Consider the following 19,917-nt stretch of genomic DNA (forward strand, 5'->3'; position numbering starts at 1 on the left):
GAGTTGCTACAAGGTAAAAAATTAAGGATTTTTAATATAATATACTATTAACATTTGAAAATAGATGAAACATTCTAAGCAATTAAAATGTATTGGTAAATACAAAATCAATACAAAATAAAGTACATAAACAATGAAGTTGCCAGACTTCAATATACTCCATAAATAAACATGTCTAATCCTTCACCTATTCAATCCCTCATTCACCCCTCTGATACTTGTTACTTGTCCAGAGGACCGGCCGACATTCACTGACTCACCCACACACTCTTTCCCTCACTCACTCACTCACTCATCAGGGGTGGAACTGAAATATCCTATTCAAGTAGAAGTACTGTTACTTTAATGACATTTTACTCAAGTAGAAGTAAAATTACGTACTTTGAAAACAAGAGTAGTTATAATTAGTTACTTTACACCTCTTAAAATATGTGAAAACCATCTGTCCTATTTCGGCAACACTGACAATAAATACCCCACCGCTACATTCCCTCTAGCACCATCTAGTGAAGTCTAATACGGAGATACACAGGGGCATTTATTATCAGACAGCTGCACTCAAGTCTACTTATGTCTGTCAATGGCATGTGGTCAGGAATGTTGTTTATGTCCAAGAAGATATGGGTAAATGGTGACGGTAAAAACCAAGCCCAGCTAAACTCGTCCATGGATGAGCACACATCACAGGGCAGCCTGGAAGCATCCCTACAGTAGTCTGTGGCCATGTGACAAAGGGACTGCAGGGAGAGTGATATCCTGTCCCCCAGTATCTGACAGGAAGGAACAGGCCATTAGCAAACTAGATTAACATGACCAGTAGCTAAATATCACACAGGCCCTACTGCAATAAACTACACTAAACTGCGCAATAAAACTCTCTCCCCAGCCCAGCCCACACTACTGTACAGAAACAAACTGCTTTCACGTATGGGGAACATTATTGTGTTTTACTTAAGTCCACTTCAACATATACGCTAATGCTACGTAAAAAAATAAATGTTCTTCTCAATATAGAACATACAAATAAAGCATGAATATAACTGAAACAGAATCATATGTATAACATGCATAACCGATGGTATCACAATGAAATTACTGACAGACATAAATTATCTCACTATTTACTGGAAAGAAAATGAGGCTTTGTGTGACAGAATGAAAACTATCTCACTGTCAAACAATCTCAGCAGACGCTGAGGCCCTACATTATCATCGCAATTATCACAATTATTGATCAAAGAAGCTATAATGATGTCCCGTCTAGTGCCTATTATGTCCTTGATAAGAGATATAAGGGATGATAAAGGCAATAGATGAGTAAAGGATAATGATTCTAAGAACTTCTGCTGACAGGTTAGAGGCTGAGAGTTTAGCCTTCTGTAACAATACTTCATTTCAACGGAACATTTTACCTCATCAGCATACATATTATAACAAACAAAAGTCACCAAACAAATAACATTTATTAAATTAGTTATTTCTGTTATGGTCGGCTTTACAAGTTTTATTGGTCAAAAATGTATATTACATCTCTTCATGCTAGTACATAGCTATAAATCTCTTTACAAATATCTGTTCTGATCATTGTTAGAAAAACTCATACAAAAAGGTTAGTTCCCTTCGAAAATAATTATCTTCATTCTTGCACTATATAAATCAAACCTGTAATTTCTGAAATACACCACATGCATGGATGAGCAATTCAGCAGACAAAGGGAGCACTGCATACAAAAATAAGACTGAATTTAAAAAAAGTATAGAATGTATATATTTGGACCTGGTAATGGTTTTCACCACCTACATCCGACTAGCGGTGGAATATGCTGCTCCAGTGTGGCATACGGGGCTAACCAAGGGACACCATTGAGAGGGACCAGAGAAGAGCAGTACAGATCATCATGGGCAGACTACACCTCCTACTCCGATACATGCACCAATCTGGACCTACCATCACTCTACACACGCAAGGAGTCTCAAGATCCTTCGCAATCCACCATATGCTCTAAACGATCATCTGTTAGTGTACACCTGACCCACTCCACAACTTAACTGATCCACTGCAGGACTGAGTGTTTCCGTTGCAGCGCCATCCCAGCCATTGTTCGCCTGCTTAACAGTTGATGGTGAACATTATTTGTACATTTTTCATTGGCTACATCTGTTTTTTATTGGGTTTTAGTTAGTATTGACAATTCTTATTTTCAAATGTAAGTTGTACTCACAATTCAGCATGTTGCTGCCATTTGTACAATGTTCTGTTGAAAAAACTGTACAAAAAAACATTCTCTCTCTACCATAAATGAGAACTTTCTTCAACGAAATAGATTAAGATGATTTGTATAGAAAGCAAGAGGTCAAGATATAAAGTAGTTTGTTCTTAAAAATAAAAATATACAATAAAATCAAATTTACATGAATTCAATCCAGTGCATGTCTCTAAAAAATGTGAAATCATTGAGGTACTTGCATATCTTAGTGTGCTTACATCACAGAATTATGTAAGATTCCTACCTATATGTACATACTGTATCTACCTCAAATACCTCATACCCCTGGTACCCTGTGTATATAGTCAAATTATCGTTATTCATTGTGTATTTATTCCTTGTGCTATTTTTCTATTATTTCTCTTTTTTTCTCTCTGTATTGTTGGGAAGTAAGCATTTCCCTGTTGTTTACAAAGCATGTGACAAATTACATTTGATTTGATTTAATGCATAGCTACACAGTATTATGAGTCAGTCAAGGTTATTCAATTTGACTTTATCTTAGACAAATACTACTGATTCAATGATTTGGGGAAAATGCCATTTTGATTACAATCTCAGTTCCTTCAAAAAGGACTACTATGCATGTACTATGTGCTATGACCATGACGGGGCAAAGAGAACCAAAACGTCAAGGGTTGGCATTTACTGTCATTTTAGGTCAGTGCTGATGCAACCATAGATGTAAACTATATAATCAACAACAACAGAATCCGAGCCTGTGCGTGCTGAAACCAGTTGTGAATCACATACCACACATTCCCTGCCTTTGATCAGTAATTGTGATTCTAATTAAAAGGTTTTCACCTAGCTATATCACATAATAAAACATTAAAATGCAGTCATTGCCTGTGCTTTTTTGTGAAGAATGCACCGGAATTTATTAACAGTTCAGTGTGATACTAACACATAATGACAAAAGATAAAATTGAAGCTTTGGTCATTCCCTTACCTAGCAGTGATATAAAATATATACAACAACATTTCAAAGTCCCTTGGGAAATGTGTTACGGTCACTGTTATTACTACTTTTTCAGAAATACAGTTGAAGTCAGAAGTTTACATACACCTTGGCCAAATACATTTAAACTCAGTTTTTCACAATTCCTGACATTTAATCCTAGTAAAAATTCCCTGTTTTAGGTCAGTTAGGATCACCACTTTGTTATAAGAATGTGAAATGAATTATTTATTTCAGCTTTTATTTCTTTCATCACATTCCCAGTGGGTCAGAAGTTCACATATACTCAATTAGTATTTGGTAGCATTTCCTTTAAATTGTTTAACATGGGTCAAACGTTTCGGGTAGCCTTCCACAAGCTTCCCACAATACGTTGGGTGAATTTTGGCCCATTCCTCCTGACAGAGCTGGTAACTGAGTCAGGTTTGTAGGCCTCCTTGCTCGCACCTGCTTTTTCAGTTCTGCCCACAAATGTTATTGGGATTGAGGTCAGGGCTTTGTGATGCCCACTCCAATACCTTGACTTTGTTGTCCTTAAGCTATTTTGCCACAACTTTGGAAGTATGCTTGGGGTCATTGTCCATTTGGAAGATCCATTTGCGACCAATCTTTAACTTCCTGACTTAAGATGTCTTGAGATGTTGCTTCAATATAGCCACATCATTTTCCTACCACATGATGCCGTCTATTTTGTGAAGTGTACCAGTCTCTCCTGCAGCAAAGCACCCCCACAACATGATGCTGCCACCCCCGTGCTTCACGGTTGGGATGGTGTTCTTTGGCTTGCAAGCCTCCCCCTTTTCCCTCCAAACATAACGATGGTCATTATGGCCAAACAGTTCTACTTTTGTTTCATCAGACCAGAGGACATTTCTCCAAAAAGTACGATCTTTGTCCCCATGTGCAGTTGCAAACCGTAGTCTGGCTTTTTTATGGCGGTTTTGGAGCAGTGGCTTCTTCCTTGCTGAGCGGCATTTCAGGTTATGTCGATATAGGACTTGTTTTACTGTGGATATAGATACTTTTGTACCTGTTTTCTCCAGCATCTTTACAAGGTCCTTTGCTGTTGTTCTGGGATTGATTTGCACTTTTCGCACCAAAGTACGTTCATCTCTAGGAGACAGAACGCGTCTCCTTCCTGAGCGATATGACGGCTGCGTGGTCCCATGGTGTTTATACTTGCGTACCATTGTTTGTACAGATGAACGTGGTACCTTCAGGTGTTTAGAAATTGTTCCCATGGATGAACCAGACTTGTGGAGGTTTATAATTCTTTTCTGAGGTCTTGGCTGATTTCTTTTGATTTTTCCATGATGTCAAGCAAAGAGGCACAGTTTGAAGGTAGGCCTTGAAATACATTCACAGGTAGACCTCCAATTGATTCAAATGATGTCAATTAGCCTATCATAATAGATGCCAATTAGCCATGGCATAATTTTCTGGAATTTTCCAAGCTGTTTAAAGGCACAGTCAACGTAGTGCATAATCTTCTGACCCACTGGAATTGTGATACAGTGAATTATAAGTGAAATAATCTGTCTGTAAACAATTTTTGGAAAAATGACTTGTGTCGTGCACAAAGTAGATGTCCTAACCAACTTGCCAAAACTATAGTTTATTAACAAGAAATTTGGGGAGTGGTTGAAAAACGAGTTTTAATGACTTCAACTGTATGCTTGTTTCTTAGATATTCACAGGGCACATACACCACAAGAACCAGTTGGTTGGTTCTTACTTGTCGTATGTATCAGCAATAGAAATTGTTGACATGTAATTCTGAAGTACATAACAGGTACTGGTCCTGTAATAGTTATGTAACAATAAAGTGCTACAGTACCACAAAAAAAAACAAGCCATCCCAGGCAGCAGGTGGAGGATCCTCACTGAGGACTTTGCTCGTAGGAGCCGGGGAACATAGACTTCCTGGTCTTAGGAGGAGGTGGAGGGGGCTTGCTTTCAATTTTCTGAGGCAGAGGAGGAAGGAACTATGGAGAGACCAGGGTAAAAAATAAACTTTTAAAATAATCTGTTTCACAACGCGCATTTTACAAAAAAGATAGATGTTTTCAGTTTCGCGGTACCTCAGAGGAGTTTTGGGGGAGGTCAAACATCTCGTGGGGATGTTTCTTTGGTGGCATGGGTGGGGGTGTCCCAGGAGTGTCAGTGGTGGCATCATTATCTTCAAGGAGAGATGAATAACCTGCATAGAGAGAGAGTGACAAAACACACATATTTTAGGCTGCATGAGCAGTTGACTTTTTCTGTGTTTAGGGTGAACCGGTATGTATCTCTAAAAGGTTGTTTGGGATAGGCTGCTTTGAAGGTATCCTTTGTGCGTAGTTAAGCTACGTACTGGAGCTGCGAGGAGTGTGAGGAGAGGCTGGCAGGGGGCTGAGAGGGTTGCCAAGGCTGAGCTGAGAAGAGGCTCCCTGGAACAGAGACAGGGTCAGGCGACGGTCCCCAAACTGTAGACTTTTGGGTCTCTGCTGCTTCTCTGGAAGGGTCTGCTAAGGAATAGAGTACAAAGATACAGCCCTCCTTGAAATGGGTAATTACTTACATTCTGAAATTACACCTTTGTTGCCTTTTTTTATGAGCCCAAACCCGTTTAAGTTACCTCATCTATGTCTGGCTGTCTCTCCACCAAAACCTGTGACTTGCTCACACTCCATTCTTTTCTGTTCTTTCGGCCAATCCGGTTGTCATTTTCCGAGCGGGACAACATCGAGGCCCGGCGATCATTGGCAGTGGCACGGGACAACAGTGAACTGATGATGGATATCAGGACAGATAGAGAAAGAGAGAGTGAGAGAAATGGGGGGGTTGGGGGTGTACAGTTAGAGGGATTCATTGGCATGTGCAAGACATCAGACAATGTCACACTGTGAGATGTGGAAAAGCACAGACAAATACTCCTTACAAACATAGCAACACAAATTGACCACCAGAGCAGCACAAAGAGAGAAACACAGCTAGGGAGAAGGGAGGAGGAGGGAGGGAGGAGGGGGACTGTCTCCTGGGAGGAGGAGGGAGAAGGAAGGAGGAAAGAGGAGGAGGTGAAGGACTGACTCCTGGGAGGAGGAGCGCCGTGAGGGTCCATCAGAGGAAGCGGAGCCGCTGGAGAGGCCTGAGGAGGTGGTGGAGATGATGGAGACGGTGGACATGCGGCGCAGGGTGGAGGACAGGATGTAGGGAATCACTACTGAGCCCACGCGACTCATCTTCCTCTCAGTCAGCGAGCAGGGCTGGGTCACACAAATGGGATTAAACATCATCAGGAAACTTGGCAGGGGATGAGTGGATTGACAGGCAAAACACTAGCAGCAATGGAGTGCCTAAAGAAAGATTTAGATAATGTACACTCTGCTTTGAATGAGAGGAGTTTAATAGGGAGGCAGTCAGAGGAGCCTATAGTTAAAGTTGCCACCCTCTAACATTAAATTGAGTTTGCTGCTGGCAACAGACCAGGGTTATGACGCCGTAATGCTTCTCCACTCTCTCCCGCAGGTCAGAGAAACAGGTGAGCAGGCGATTGTGTAAGGGCTTCAGCTGCTCCGTGGATTTCTCCCCGTGGATCCGGATCCCATCAGCCAGGAGAGGGATCTGAGGGGAGAGGAGGAGGGAGGAGCCTCTGTTCTTACGGCATGTACTGCATGTCTAAGGTCAGGTTCAATAACAAGGGGAGAATGAGGATATACTGTACCTGGAGGGCAATAAGATGTTTGAGGACCTCAATGCTCTCAAGGTCCTCTGGGTGTTCATGTATGTAGGTGTCAGTGAAGAACGCCTTCAGAGAAAGAAAGGGGGTGGAATAAACATTTTTATTACTGGGACATATGGTCATATGGTCACAATAAATAGTAGCTAACATAACAGAGCTGCCGCTTTCAAGGAAGCTTTTAAGAAATCCCGCTATGCCCTCCGACGAACCATCAAACAGGCAAAGCGTCAATACAGGACTAAGAACGAATCATACTACACCGGCTCTGACGCTCGTCTGAGGTGGCAGGGCTTGGAAACTATTACAGACTACAAAGGGAAGCTCAGTCGAGAGCTGCCCAGTGACACGAGACGACCAGACGAGCTAAACTACTTATATGTTCGCTTCGAGGCAAATAACACTGAAACATGCATGAGAGCACCAGCTGTTCCCGGAAAGTCTGTGTGATCACGCTCTCCGCAGCCGATGTAAGACCTTTAAACAGGTCAACATTCACAAGGACGCAGGGCCAGATGGATTAGCAGGACGTGTACTGCGAGCACGCGCTGACCAACTGGCATGTGTCTTCACTGACATTTTCAACCTGTCACTGACCGAGTCTGTAATACCAACATGTTTTAAGCAGCCCACCATAGTCCCTGTGCCTAAGAACACTAAGGTAAACTGCCTAAATGACTACCGACCCGTAGCACTCACGTCTGTAGCCATGAAATGCTTTGAAAGACTTGTCATGGCTCACATCAACACCATTATCCCAGAAACCGTAGACCCACTCCAATTTGCGCTCCACACTAACAGATCCACAGATGATGCAATCTCTATTGTACTCCACACTGCCCTTTCCCACCTGGACAAAAGGAACACCTATGTGAGAATGCTATTCATTGACTACAGCTCAGCATTCAACACCATAGTGCCCTCAAAGCTCATCAATAAGCTAAGGACCCTGGGACTAAACACCTCCCTTTGCAACTGGATCCTGGACTTCCTAACCCTGGGCCACCCCCAGGTGGTGAGGGTAGGGAACAACACATCTGCCACACTGATCCTCAACACAGGGGCTCTTCAGGGGTGCGTGCTCAGTCCACTCCTGTACTCCCTGTTCACTCATGACTGCACGGCCAGGCATGACTCCAACACCATCATTAAGTTTGCCGATGACATAACAGTGGTAGGCCTTATCACTGACAACGAGACAGCCTAGAGTCAGGGGGTCAGAGAGCAGGCCATGTGGTGCCAGGACAACAACCTCTCCCTCAACGTGATCAAGACAAATGAGATGATTGTGGACTACAGGAAAAAGAGGACCGAGCATGCCCCCATTCTCATTGACAGGGCTGTAGTGGAGCAGGTTGAGAGCTTCAAGTTCCTTGGTGTCCACATCACCAACAAACTAACATGGTCCAAGCACACGTGAAGAGGGCATGACAAAACCTATTCCCCCTCAGGAGACTGAAAGGTGCGTACGGCCCAGTACATCACTGGGGCCAAGCTTCCTGCCAACCAGGACCTCTATACCAGGTGGTGTCAGAGGAAGGCCCTAAAAATTGTTGAAGAAACCAGCCACCCTAGTCAAAGACTGTTCTCTCTGGTACCGCATGGGCCACCCTAGTCATAGACTGTTCTCTCTGCTACCGCACGGCAAGCGGTACCAGAGCGCTAAGTCTAGGTCCAAGAGGCTTCTAAACAGTTTCTACCCCCAAGCAATAAGACTCCTGAACATCTAATCAAATGTCTACCCAGACTATTTGCATAGCCCCCCCTTTTACACTGCTGCTACTCTCTGTGGTTATCATCTATGCATAGTCACTGTAAGAATTCTACCTACATGTACATATTACCTCAATTACCTTCACTAACCGGTGTCCCCGCACATTGACTCTGTACTGGTACCCCCCTGTATATACTCTTGGTATTGTTATTTTACTGCTGCTCTTTAATTACTTGTTACTTTTATTTCTTATTCTTATTTTTTTTTATATATGCTTTGTTGGTTAGGGGCTCGTAAGTTAGCATTTCACTCTAAGGACCACACCTGCTGTATTCAGCGCATGTGACTAAAACACTTTGATTTGATTTGAAAATAAGAACCAGGTGACTACTCTTCACTTAAATGTGAGATAAAATTGGAAAGGATTTAACCTCCTACAAAATAATAGTGGAAGTCAAACCTTCTCATAGTTGGTGTAGCCACCCATGACGGCAGGGTCAACAATGCCATTGAGCATCATGGAGAGTGGGTGGACTGACGTGGAGCTGTCACAGGCCTGCTGCTGCACCAGGTTACTGAGCTTCTCATTGGCCATCTCCATGGTTTCCACAGCATTCTGCAGGGGGCTGATCTCCTCCTGACCAATAGAAAAGCAAGGAGAGGTGAGGAGACATTGCAGTGGAGAAGACCAAATTGGTTGAGTAGGAACTATTTGCTGTGGGTGGTAGCAGAGTACTCAACTGTGTTTAGATTAAACATAGAGCACATGAACACCAGTAAGTTTGTCTTACTGTGCTTGTCATCATCATTACTGAGAGAACTTACAACAGAGATGGACTTCACTTCAAACCATTTGAGAATCCCTGGGAAGTAATAGGACGTGATGTAAGTTGTCCTCTCGATCCACATGGTCTGTAACATGAGGCAGAAAATATGCAGGAATGGTTAACACAGATATTTTGAGCAACAACCTCGTGCTAAACTGCTAAGTAAAAGGGCTAAATTCCTGAGTTCCTTAGCGATTTTCAAAGACAAGAGTGTTAGTATAAATGGAGGGATCTGGCTTTGTTGGGACTTTGCAGCATGGTGTGTCTGTCAGAGCTGTGTGAAAGGTACTCACTGCAAATTCATTGTCTGGGTTCTTTGCACCTTTCCTGAAGGGTCTGGAATACTGGAACTGGTCCACTTCATTGGTTCTGTAGTAGCTAGGAGAGGAAGAGGGACCAACAATGTAATGCATATGTAAGACAAATTAATCATACCACAAACTGTTGTGTCCTTACTTTAGAATCTGCTCAGGGACCCCCTTGTCTTTGAACTGGGTGGGCACAGTAAGGACTGGCTTGACTGTAAAACACTGGATGTCTGTGAAGAGCAGCTAAGGATAGGACTGTATATTATTCAAAAACTAAAACTAATCCCTAGTGCTATAGGTAAACAGAGACTGGGGCACCAGTGGTTCAAAACAGTGTCCTTGAGAAAGGTAAAAATTAACAATGTCCTGATTAGAAGCATTAACACCTATTAACATTTAAATAGCATTAAATAGCTGGGAGAACGAGGGCATGCTGCAAGAGGGCTAAAGGATACGCTGTCCTTGGGAGTTACAGATGTTGTCCCCAGGGGGCGCTGTGCTGGTCATCCTGGCGGCGTTTGGGAACTGAGACAGCAGCTTCAGACTGAAGTCCTCCAGCCACTCGTACTCCTTACCACGGTAGATGAACACTTTGTTCTGTATGAGCAAATCCATTCAAAGATGAGTATTTATTACCCCTTGACTTAATCCACATTTTGTTGTGTTACAGACTGAACTCAAAATGGGTTACATTTATTTTTACACACAATAATGACGGAGTGAAAACATGTTTTAGACATTTTTGCCAATTTATTGAAAATGTAATACAGAAAATACAAACTGACATAAGTATTCACAACCCTGAGTCAATACTTTGTAGAAGCACCTTTGGCGGCAGATACAGCTGTGAGTCTTTTTGGGTAAGTCTCTAAGTGCTTTGATTGTTGATCATTGCTAGACAACCATTTTCAAGTCTTGCCATAGATTTTCAATCCACAACTGTAACTAGGCCACTCAGGAACATTTAATGCAATCTTGGTAAGCAACTCCAGTGTTTTAGGTTATTGTCCTGCTGAAATGTGAATTAATCTCCCAGTGTCTGTTGGAAAGCACACTGAACCAGATTTCCCTCTAGGATTTTGCCTGTGCTTAGCTCTATTCCATTAACTTTTATCTTAAAAAACTCCCTAGTCCTTGCCAATGACAAGCATCCCCATAACATGATGCAGCCACACCATGCTTGACAATATGAACAGTGTTACTCAGTGATGTGCTGTGGATTTGCCCCAAACATAACACTTTGTATTCAGGACATAAAGTTAATTTCATTGCCCAATGTTTTGCAGTTTTAATTTGGTGCCTTTTTGAAAACAGGATGCCTGTTTTGGAATATTTGTATTCTGTACAGGATTCCTTCTTTCACTCTGTCATTTAAGTTAGTATTGTAGAGTAACTACAATGTTGTCGATCCATCCTCAGTTCTCATATCACCACCATTAAACTCTGTAACTGTTTCAACGGTGAAATCCCTGAGCAGTTTCATTCCTCTTAGTTAGGAAGAACTACTGTATCTTTGTAGTGACTGTGTGTATTGAAGCACCATCCAAAGCCGAATTATTAACTTAATTATGCTCAAAGGGATATTTTTTTTAAATACACCTACAATCAGTGCCCTTCTTTGTGAGGCATCTGAAAATCTCCCTGGTTTTTGTGCTTGAATCTGTGCTTGAAATTCACTATTCGATTGATGGACCTTATATATAATTGTATGTGTGGGGTACAGTGAGTCATAAAAAATAAATATTAACCACTATTATTGAGTCCATGATTTCTTAAGCACAGTTTTACCCCTGAACTTATTTTGGCCTGTCATAACAAAGGGGTTGAATACTTATTGACTCAAGACATTTCAGCATTACATTTTTTTATAATTTCAAAAAATGTCTACAAACAAAATTGCACTTTGACATGATGGGGTATTATTGTGTGGAGATCAGTGACACAAATATTCGGGCTGTAACCAAATGTGGAAAAAGTATAAGGGTGTGAATACTTTCTGAAGGCAGTGTATATAGTAGCCAATCAAGTATGAATTATATGATTTATATGATTTAATGTGGCACAATCATTTCACTACACTCGCATTAACATCTGTTAACCATGTGTATGTGACCAATAAAATTGTATTTTATTTTATTAATTATGATGTTGTTATTGAACTATATGCTACAGAAGATGTCCAATCTTAAATTAAAGATGAACTGTGGTATACAGGAATGTGCCACTGCAGTGTAGAAATATTGATGTTATGCCAAATCAAAGCAGTTCTGTCCTTGATTTTTTATTGAACCCTTATTTAACTAGGCACGTCAGTTAAGAACACATTCTGACAAGAACCTGACAAGATTATGGAAGGTATTCAATCCATAGAATCACCTACTGCTTTATGGAACTGCTAACTAGTATAGCCTGCATTATACATCGTGACATTTTTTTTTAAACAATTGACTATCTGTAACGACTCTCGTGGGTTGAAGAAGGAGACCAAGGTACAGCTTGGTAGGCGTTCATGATTTTTAATAAACTAAACACCGCAACAAAATAAAAAGAAGTAGAAAAAAACTAAAGTGCACAGTTCTGTCATGCAACAAAACAGCTAAACAGAAAATAACTCAATCAGAAACAACGATAGACAGCTGCCTCTGATTGGGAACCACACATGGCAAAAACAATAAAGAAATAGAAAACATAGAATGCCCACCCCAATCACACCCTGACCTAACCAAAAACAGAGAAATAAAAGGCTCTCTAAGGTCAGGGTGTGACACTATCATTTAATTTGATAGAGCGTGCCATAAGTAAAATTAATAAAAGGCACATGAACACATAATCTCTGGTGAATAAGACAGACCTGGAAATGTGCTATGTAGGCTGAATTTAGGAAAATAGTTAATAATCTCACTCTGAGGAAAGTGGGGAATCCAAGGCCATAGTATCCCACAGCAAAGTATTCTGGCTGAGGCCGCATGGCATGCATTATATTCTCATAGAACTGGGCTTGCTGTTTCTGTGGACGACAGCAGAGAGAGTAACAAAGCCACAATCAGGAACACAGACAACATACTGTAGTATCTCATTACAACTATAGAAAAAACAAATACAAACATGGTTCAGTGTGAAATTTAAGGATCCATAATGAACATAGATTGTCTGGCACAGTCTGACAGAACACAGTTTTTGTACCACTCCACTGCAGCGAAGAACGGTTGAATACCACAATGACACAGTATTTACAAAAACATGACATAAAATAGAGTATCACTTCATAATTCATTCACTATTACTTCCTAACGGCAGATGCCAGTATGTCAACTGGCAGTGCATGGGTGAGACTGTTGGCAGTAACTCTTATCTCTTCCCCATTTCCTCAACTTCTGTTTTCTGATGTAATGAATTGTTTTTTTCTTCAACTATTACTGTTATTTGGATTGGGCTAGCTGAAATGACCTTCTGTCTTAGACAAGACATGGTTATCCTAGCCTTTGACAATGTATCTTGAACAATTCATTCACATTGTATAGTGCCTTCAGAAAGTATTCATACCCATTTGATTTATTTCACATTTTGCTGTGTTACAGCTGTATACATCATGATGATGATACATCATCCAAAGTGTAATTAAAAACTTCAACATGCTCAAAGGTATTTTCAATGTCTGCTTTTGAAATGTTTTACTCAACTAATTTTTACCCAAAGACCTCCCTGGTCTTTGTGGATGAATCTGTGCTGGAAATTACAGAAAATTGTATGGTTGGGGGTAATCATTCAAAAATCATGTTAAATACTATTATTGCACATAGTGAGTCCATGACATGTATTATGTGACTTGTTAAGCACATTTTTACTCCTGAACGTATTTAGGCGTGCCATAACAATGGGGTTGAATACTTATTGACTAAAGACATTTCCACTTTTCATTTTTAATTAATACAAATAATAATCTAAAACATAACTCCACTTTGACATTATGGGGTATTGTGTGTAGGCCAATGACACAACATTTCAATTGAATCCATTTTAAATTCAGACTGTAACACAACACATTTGGGAAAAATTCACGGGGTGTGAATACTTTCTGAAGGCACTTTATGTAATTAACTCCTAGCCTTTGAGAACACTGAAAAGCATGCCAGTACAGCATTAGACCTGGTCCTATTGAAAAGGCCTCACACTAAATTGGCAGTGGGCTATTGACGATCCCTCTCTTGCGATGTTGGTGAAGCCTTTTTACCATGAAGAAACTAAGAGGATAATAGTTTTTAGTTTTACTTTGCATGTTTTTAAAGAAACATCTATAATCAGTAGTGACAATATTTGGAATAAATCTCAGACTACAGCACAATAGCAGAAGATAAATCGTCTTACCAGCAGTTGGCTAATCTCCATGAAGTCAAACATCTGGTTCTCGTGCATCTTTGCCAGCTGTTTACCCATCTCAATGGCTTTCTCCCACATCTGAACAGACACATGCAGCAGTTGGTAAAAAAAATGAATTAAATATGAACATGAGATGTGAACATGGTCGAGACATCACCATCTGTCCCTCACTAACACCTCTATTCAATCAAACCCAGACAGCAGGTTTCAGGGGTGATGTACTGTGCAGAGCACATGCCCCTTGGCCATTCCAGTGTCCAAGGGCCCTTTTCGGTGGAGGTATAATTTCCTCACCATTTTGTCGTTGTTGTTCTGAACCCACTGCCCGCAAATAGTCGTTAAATAACATTTTATTTGTCACATGTGCCGAATACAACAGGCCCTTTCCCAACAATGCCGAGTTAAAAAGTAAGAAAAATGTGCAAATAAGAAAATCAGGAAATAGTAACACAATAAAATAGCAACAACGAGGCTATATACAAGGAGTACCGGTACTGACACAATGTGCAGGGGTACAAGGTAGTTGAGATAATTGAGGTAATATGTACATATACACTAACGTTTAAAAGCTTGGGGTCACTTAGAAATGTCCTTGTTTTTTCAAGAAAAGCACATTTTCAGCGGGGTGGAGATATTGTTACCTACCCTCACCACCTGGGGGCGGCCCATCAGGAAGTCCAGGACCCAGTTGCACAGGGTGGGGTCGAGGCCCAGGGTCTCGAGCTTAATGACGAGTTTGGAGGGCACTATGGTGTTACGTGCTGAGCTGTAGTTGATAAACAGCATTCTTACAAAGGTATTCCTCTGGTCCAGATGGGTTAGGGCAGTGTGCAGTGTGATTGCATCATCTGTGGACCTATTGGGGCGGTAAGGAAATTGGAGTGGGTCTAGGGTGTCAGGTAGGGTGGAGGTGATATGGTCCTTGACTAGTCTCTCAAAGCACTTCATGATGACGGAAGTGAGTGCTACAGGGCGATAGTCATTTAGCTCAGTTACCTTCGCTTTCTTGGGAACAGGAACAATGGTGGCCCTCTTAAAGCATGTGGGAACAGCAGACTGGGATAGGGATTGATTTAATATGTCCGTAAACACACCAGCCAGCTGGTCTGCGCAAGCTCTGAGGACGCGGCTGGGGATGCCGTCTGGGCAGGCAGTCTTGCGAGGGTTAACACATTTAAATGTTTTACTCACGTTGGCTGCAGTGAAGGAGAGCCCGCAGGTTTTGGTCGTAGGCCGTGTCAGTGGCACTGTGTTGTCCTCAAAGTGAGCAAAGCAGTTGTTTAGTTTATCTGGGAGCAAGACATCGTGGTCCGCAACGGGGCTGGTTTTCCTTTTGTAGTCCGTGATTGACTGTAGACCCTGCCACATACGTGTCTGAGCCGTTGAATTGCGACTCTACTTTGTCTCTATACTGACACTTAGCTTGTTTGATTGCCTTACTGAGGGAATAGCTACACTGTTTGTATTCAGTCATGTTTCCGGTCACCTTGCCCTGATTAAAAGCAGGGGTTCACGCTTTCAGTTTTCGCGCGAATGCTGCCATCAATCCACGGTTTCTGGTTGGGGAATGTTTTAATAGACGCTGTGGGTACAACATCACCGATGCACTTGCTAATAAACTTGCTCACTGAATCAGCGTATTCATCAATGTTATTGTCCGACGCTATGCGGAACATATCCCAGTCCACGTGATCGAAGCAATCTTGAAGCGTGGAATCCGATTGGTCGGACCAGCGTTGAACAGACCTGAGCACGGGCGCTTCCTGTTTTAGTTTCTGTCTATAGGCTGGGAGCAACAAAATGGAGTCGTGGTCAGATTCTCCGAAAGGAGGGCGGGGGAGGGCTTTATATGCTTCGAGGAAGTTAGAATAACAATGATCCAGGGTATTGCCAGCCCGGGTTGCGCATTCGATATGCTGATCAAATTTAGGGAGCTTTGTTTTCAGATTAGCCTTGTTAAAATCACAAGCTACAATAAATGAAGCCTAAGGATATGTGGTTTCCAGGCTACATAGAGTCAAAAGAAGTTATTTCAGGGCCGTCGATGTGTCTGATTGGGGCGGGATATACACAACTGTGATTATGATCGAAGAGAATTCTCTTATATAATGCGGTCGGGATTTGGTTGTAAGGAATTCTAGATCAGGTGAACAAAAGGACTTGAGTTCCTGTATGTTGTTATGATCACACCATGTCACCATGATGACGTATCCCGAGTGAGCCATGTTTCCGTGAAACAAAGAACGTTGCAATTTGTGATGTCTCTCTGGAAGGCAACCCTTGCTCGGATTTCGTCGACCTTGTTGTCAAGAGACTGGACATTGGCGAGTAGTATGCTCGGGAGCGGTGCCCGATGTGCCCGTCTACGGAGCCTGACCAGAAGACAGCTCCTTCTGCGTCGGCGTTGTTTTGGGTCGCTGGCTGGGATCCGATCCATTGTCCTGGGTGGTGGACCAAACAGAGGATCCACTTCGGGAAAGTCGTATTCCTGGTCGTTATGTTGGTGAGCTGACGTTGCTCTTATATCCAATAGTTCCTCCCGACTGTATGTAATAAAACCTCATATTTCCTGGGGTAACAATGCAAGAAATAACACATTCAAAATTTTAAAAATACTGCATAGTTTCCTAGGAACGCGAAGCGAGGCGGCCATCTCTGTTGGTGCAAGGAGGTTCCTCAGCAACCATCACTCCTATGTTCCAATGGCACGTTGTGATAGCTAATCCAAGTTTATAATTTTAGAAGGCTAATCGATCTTTAGAAAACCCTTCAGCACAGCTGAAAACTGGCCTTCTTTAGACTTGTGGAGTATCTGGATCATCAGCATTTGTGGGTTTGATTACAGGCTCAAAATGGCCAGAAACAAATAACTTTCTTCTGAAACTTCAGTCTATTCTTGTTCTGAGAAATGAAGGCTATTTCATGCGAGAAATTGCTAAGAAACTGAAGATCTCTACAATGCTGTGTACTACTCCCTTCACAGGACAGCGCAAACTGGCTCTAACCAGAATAAAAAGAGGAGTGGGAGGCCCCGGTGCACAACTGCGCAAGAGGACAAGTGCATTAGAGTGTCTTATTTGAGAAACAGACGCCTCACAAGTCCTCAACTGGCAGCTTCATTAAATAGTACCCGCAAAACACCAGTCTCAACATCAACAGTGAGGAGGCGACTCCGGGATGTTGGCCTTCTAGGCAGAGTTGCAAAGAAAAAGCCATATCTCAGACTGGCCAATAAAAAGAAAAGATTAAGATGGGATAAAGAACACCGACACTGGACAGAGGAACTCTGCCTCTAGAAGGCCAGCATTCCGGTGTCGCCTCTTCACTGTTGACCTTGAGACTGGTGTTTTGGTATTAATGATGCTGCCAGCCATTTGCACTATTTAATGAAGCTGTAGCTATTTGATTAGCTGTTCAGCTGTCTTATGGCTTGGGGGTAAATGCTGTTCAGGAGCCCTTTGGTCGCAGACTTGGCGCTCCGGTACTGATTTCAGTGCGGTAGCAGAGAGAACATTCTATAACTTGGGAAGCTGGAGTCTTTGACCATTTTTAGGACCATCCTCTGACACCGCCTGGTATAGAGTTCCAGGATGGCAGGGAGCTCGGCCCCAGTGACGTACTAGGGCGTACGCACTACCTTCTGTAACGCCTTGCAGTCGGAAGCTAAGCAGTTGTCACACCAAGCGGGAATGCAGTCAGTCAAGATACTCTCAATGGTGCAGCTGTATAACCTTTTGAGATCTGAGGGCCCATGCCAAATATTTTCAGCCTCCTAAAGGGCCAGGTCTCTGAACTCCTCCCTGTAGGCTGTCTCATCGTCATCGGTGATCATGCTTACCACCGTTATGTCGTCTGCAAACTTAATGATGGTGTTGGAATCGTGGGTGAACAGGAAGGGAATAAGCACGCATCCCTGAGGGGCCCCCGTGGCAGATGTGTTGTTGCCTACCCTCATCACCTGGGGGCGGCCCATCAGGAAGTCCAGGATTCAGATGCACAGGGAGGTGTTTAATCCCAGGGTCCTTAGCTTAGTGATGATCTTGGAGGGCACAACGGTTGAACGCTGAGCTGTACTCAATGAACAGCATCCAGATGTTGATGTGAGTTATGACCAGCCTTTGAAAGCATTACATGGCTACAGATGTGAGTGCTATGGGGTGATAGGCATTTAGACAGGTTACCTTGGCGTTCTTGGGCACACGGACTATGGTGGTCTGCTTGAAACCTGTAGGTATTTACAGACTGGGTCAGAGAGAGGTTGAAAACGTCAGTGAAGACACTTGCCAGCTGGACAGCGCATGCTCTGAGTATGCGTCCTGGTACTGCGACTAGCCCTGCGGCCTTGTCAATGTTAACCTGTTTAAAGGTCTTAATCACATTAGCTACGGAGAGGATGATCACGCAGTCATCCGGAACAGCTGGTGCTCTCATGCATGTTCAATGTTCTTTCCTTGAAGCGAGTATAGAAGGTATTTAGCTTGTCTGGTAGGCTCGCGTCATTGGACAGTTTGCGGCTGTCCTTCTCTTTGTAATCCGTGATAGTTTGCAAGCCGTGCCGTTTATGCTTCAAAACCAAAAAGTTGGTGTCTTGATTGCTGACCAATGACCAATCATTAGCATTGGCGCGCAAAGGCGGGTGCGCATATCCAGATTAGTGACCAGAAAGAACTTGTTTAATTTCCTCCAGTTTTGCATGGCAAAAACAGAGTAGGCCTACATTCATCATCTATATAAAATGCAGTTTATCAATCTAATACTGACTCATCTCTGCCAGTACAATAGGGTATCTGGTGATTTTGATGAATCATTTTCATATTTCAGATAGGTCTAGTTTGGGTGGATACTGGCTGTCTAAAGATAAGCAGCTATAACATTGCACTGTCTTCAAAATTGTGGGTTGAAGATGTAACATATTCTGCCCAAAGTATAATGATATGTTTAAGGAAGAGCCGGCCTACTATTGGCAACGCGCACTCTGCAGGCAGGCTGCCCTGGAAAATGTTGGCATGGTACAGACAGCTTTTCCATCCGATCCTGCAACCTCCACTGCAAGTAGACTGTATGATTTTGCTTGCTCTGGACTCCAGAGAAGTGACATGATATATACCTACTTGATATTGGCTGCTAACATGAATGATTTTCAGCTCCAAATGCAGGTGAAAAATTTGAGTTATTTCTGTAGGCTATCCTTCGTTTGGAAAAAATGCATCACCGTTTATGGATGCAATGGCAGGCCATTTTTGCTCATTGATTGTGTGTGCATGTTTGCGTGTGCGCACATGCATGTGTGTATGCGGGGGGTTGCAAGTTCTGTACAACTCCTTTTTGGGGGTAACTGGGATACATGATAGTGGCAACAAATGGAGTTGGGTTGATTTACAGTACCGGTCAAAGGTTTGGACACACCTACTCAATTCAAGGGTTTAATTTATTTTTTACTATTTTCTACATTGTAGAATAATAGTGAAGACATCAAAACTATGAAATAACACATATGGAATCATGTAGTAACCAAAATAGTGTTAAACAAATCAAAATATATCTTATACTTGAGATTTTAGCCACCCTTTGCCTTGATGAGCTTTGCACACTCTTGGTATTCTCTTAACCAGTTTCATGAGGTAGTCACCTGGAACGCATTTCAGTTAACAGCTGTGTCTATCAAAAGTTTGTTTGTGTAATGTCTTTCCTTCTTAATGTGTTTGAGCCAATCAGTTGTGTTGTGACATGGTGGGGTGGTATACA

The 19,917-nt window shown here is 42.3% G+C and overlaps 1 protein-coding gene across 2 annotated transcripts in view; it reads right to left on the bottom strand.

Annotated features, from left to right (window-relative positions):
* Positions 1-4,778: 4,778 nt before the first annotated feature.
* LOC110525627 (dedicator of cytokinesis protein 5) overlaps positions 4,779-19,917 on the bottom strand; it is a 47,886-nt gene continuing 32,747 nt past the window's right edge. Inside the window, exons 38-51 of one of the 2 annotated variants that reach the window (XM_021605911.2) lie at positions 14,161-14,250; positions 12,698-12,802; positions 10,251-10,392; positions 9,944-10,025; positions 9,781-9,865; positions 9,486-9,572; positions 9,121-9,297; positions 6,932-7,015; positions 6,694-6,831; positions 6,298-6,473; positions 5,846-5,996; positions 5,582-5,732; positions 5,310-5,428; positions 4,779-5,213 (exon numbers count right to left, since the gene is read on the bottom strand). In XM_021605911.2, coding sequence (XP_021461586.2) covers positions 5,109-5,213; positions 5,310-5,428; positions 5,582-5,732; positions 5,846-5,996; positions 6,298-6,473; positions 6,694-6,831; positions 6,932-7,015; positions 9,121-9,297; positions 9,486-9,572; positions 9,781-9,865; positions 9,944-10,025; positions 10,251-10,392; positions 12,698-12,802; positions 14,161-14,250 — 1,692 coding nt within the window. In that variant the 3' untranslated portion in view covers positions 4,779-5,108. Of the gene's footprint in view, positions 5,214-5,309; positions 5,429-5,581; positions 5,736-5,845; positions 5,997-6,297; positions 6,474-6,693; positions 6,832-6,931; positions 7,016-9,120; positions 9,298-9,485; positions 9,573-9,780; positions 9,866-9,943; positions 10,026-10,250; positions 10,393-12,697; positions 12,803-14,160; positions 14,251-19,917 lie in introns of both variants that reach the window. The other variant, XM_021605910.2, reaches the window with a different exon arrangement.

This window comes from Oncorhynchus mykiss, chromosome 6 (assembly GCF_013265735.2).
Source record: "Oncorhynchus mykiss isolate Arlee chromosome 6, USDA_OmykA_1.1, whole genome shotgun sequence".
Classification (NCBI taxonomy): Eukaryota; Metazoa; Chordata; class Actinopteri; order Salmoniformes; family Salmonidae; genus Oncorhynchus; species Oncorhynchus mykiss.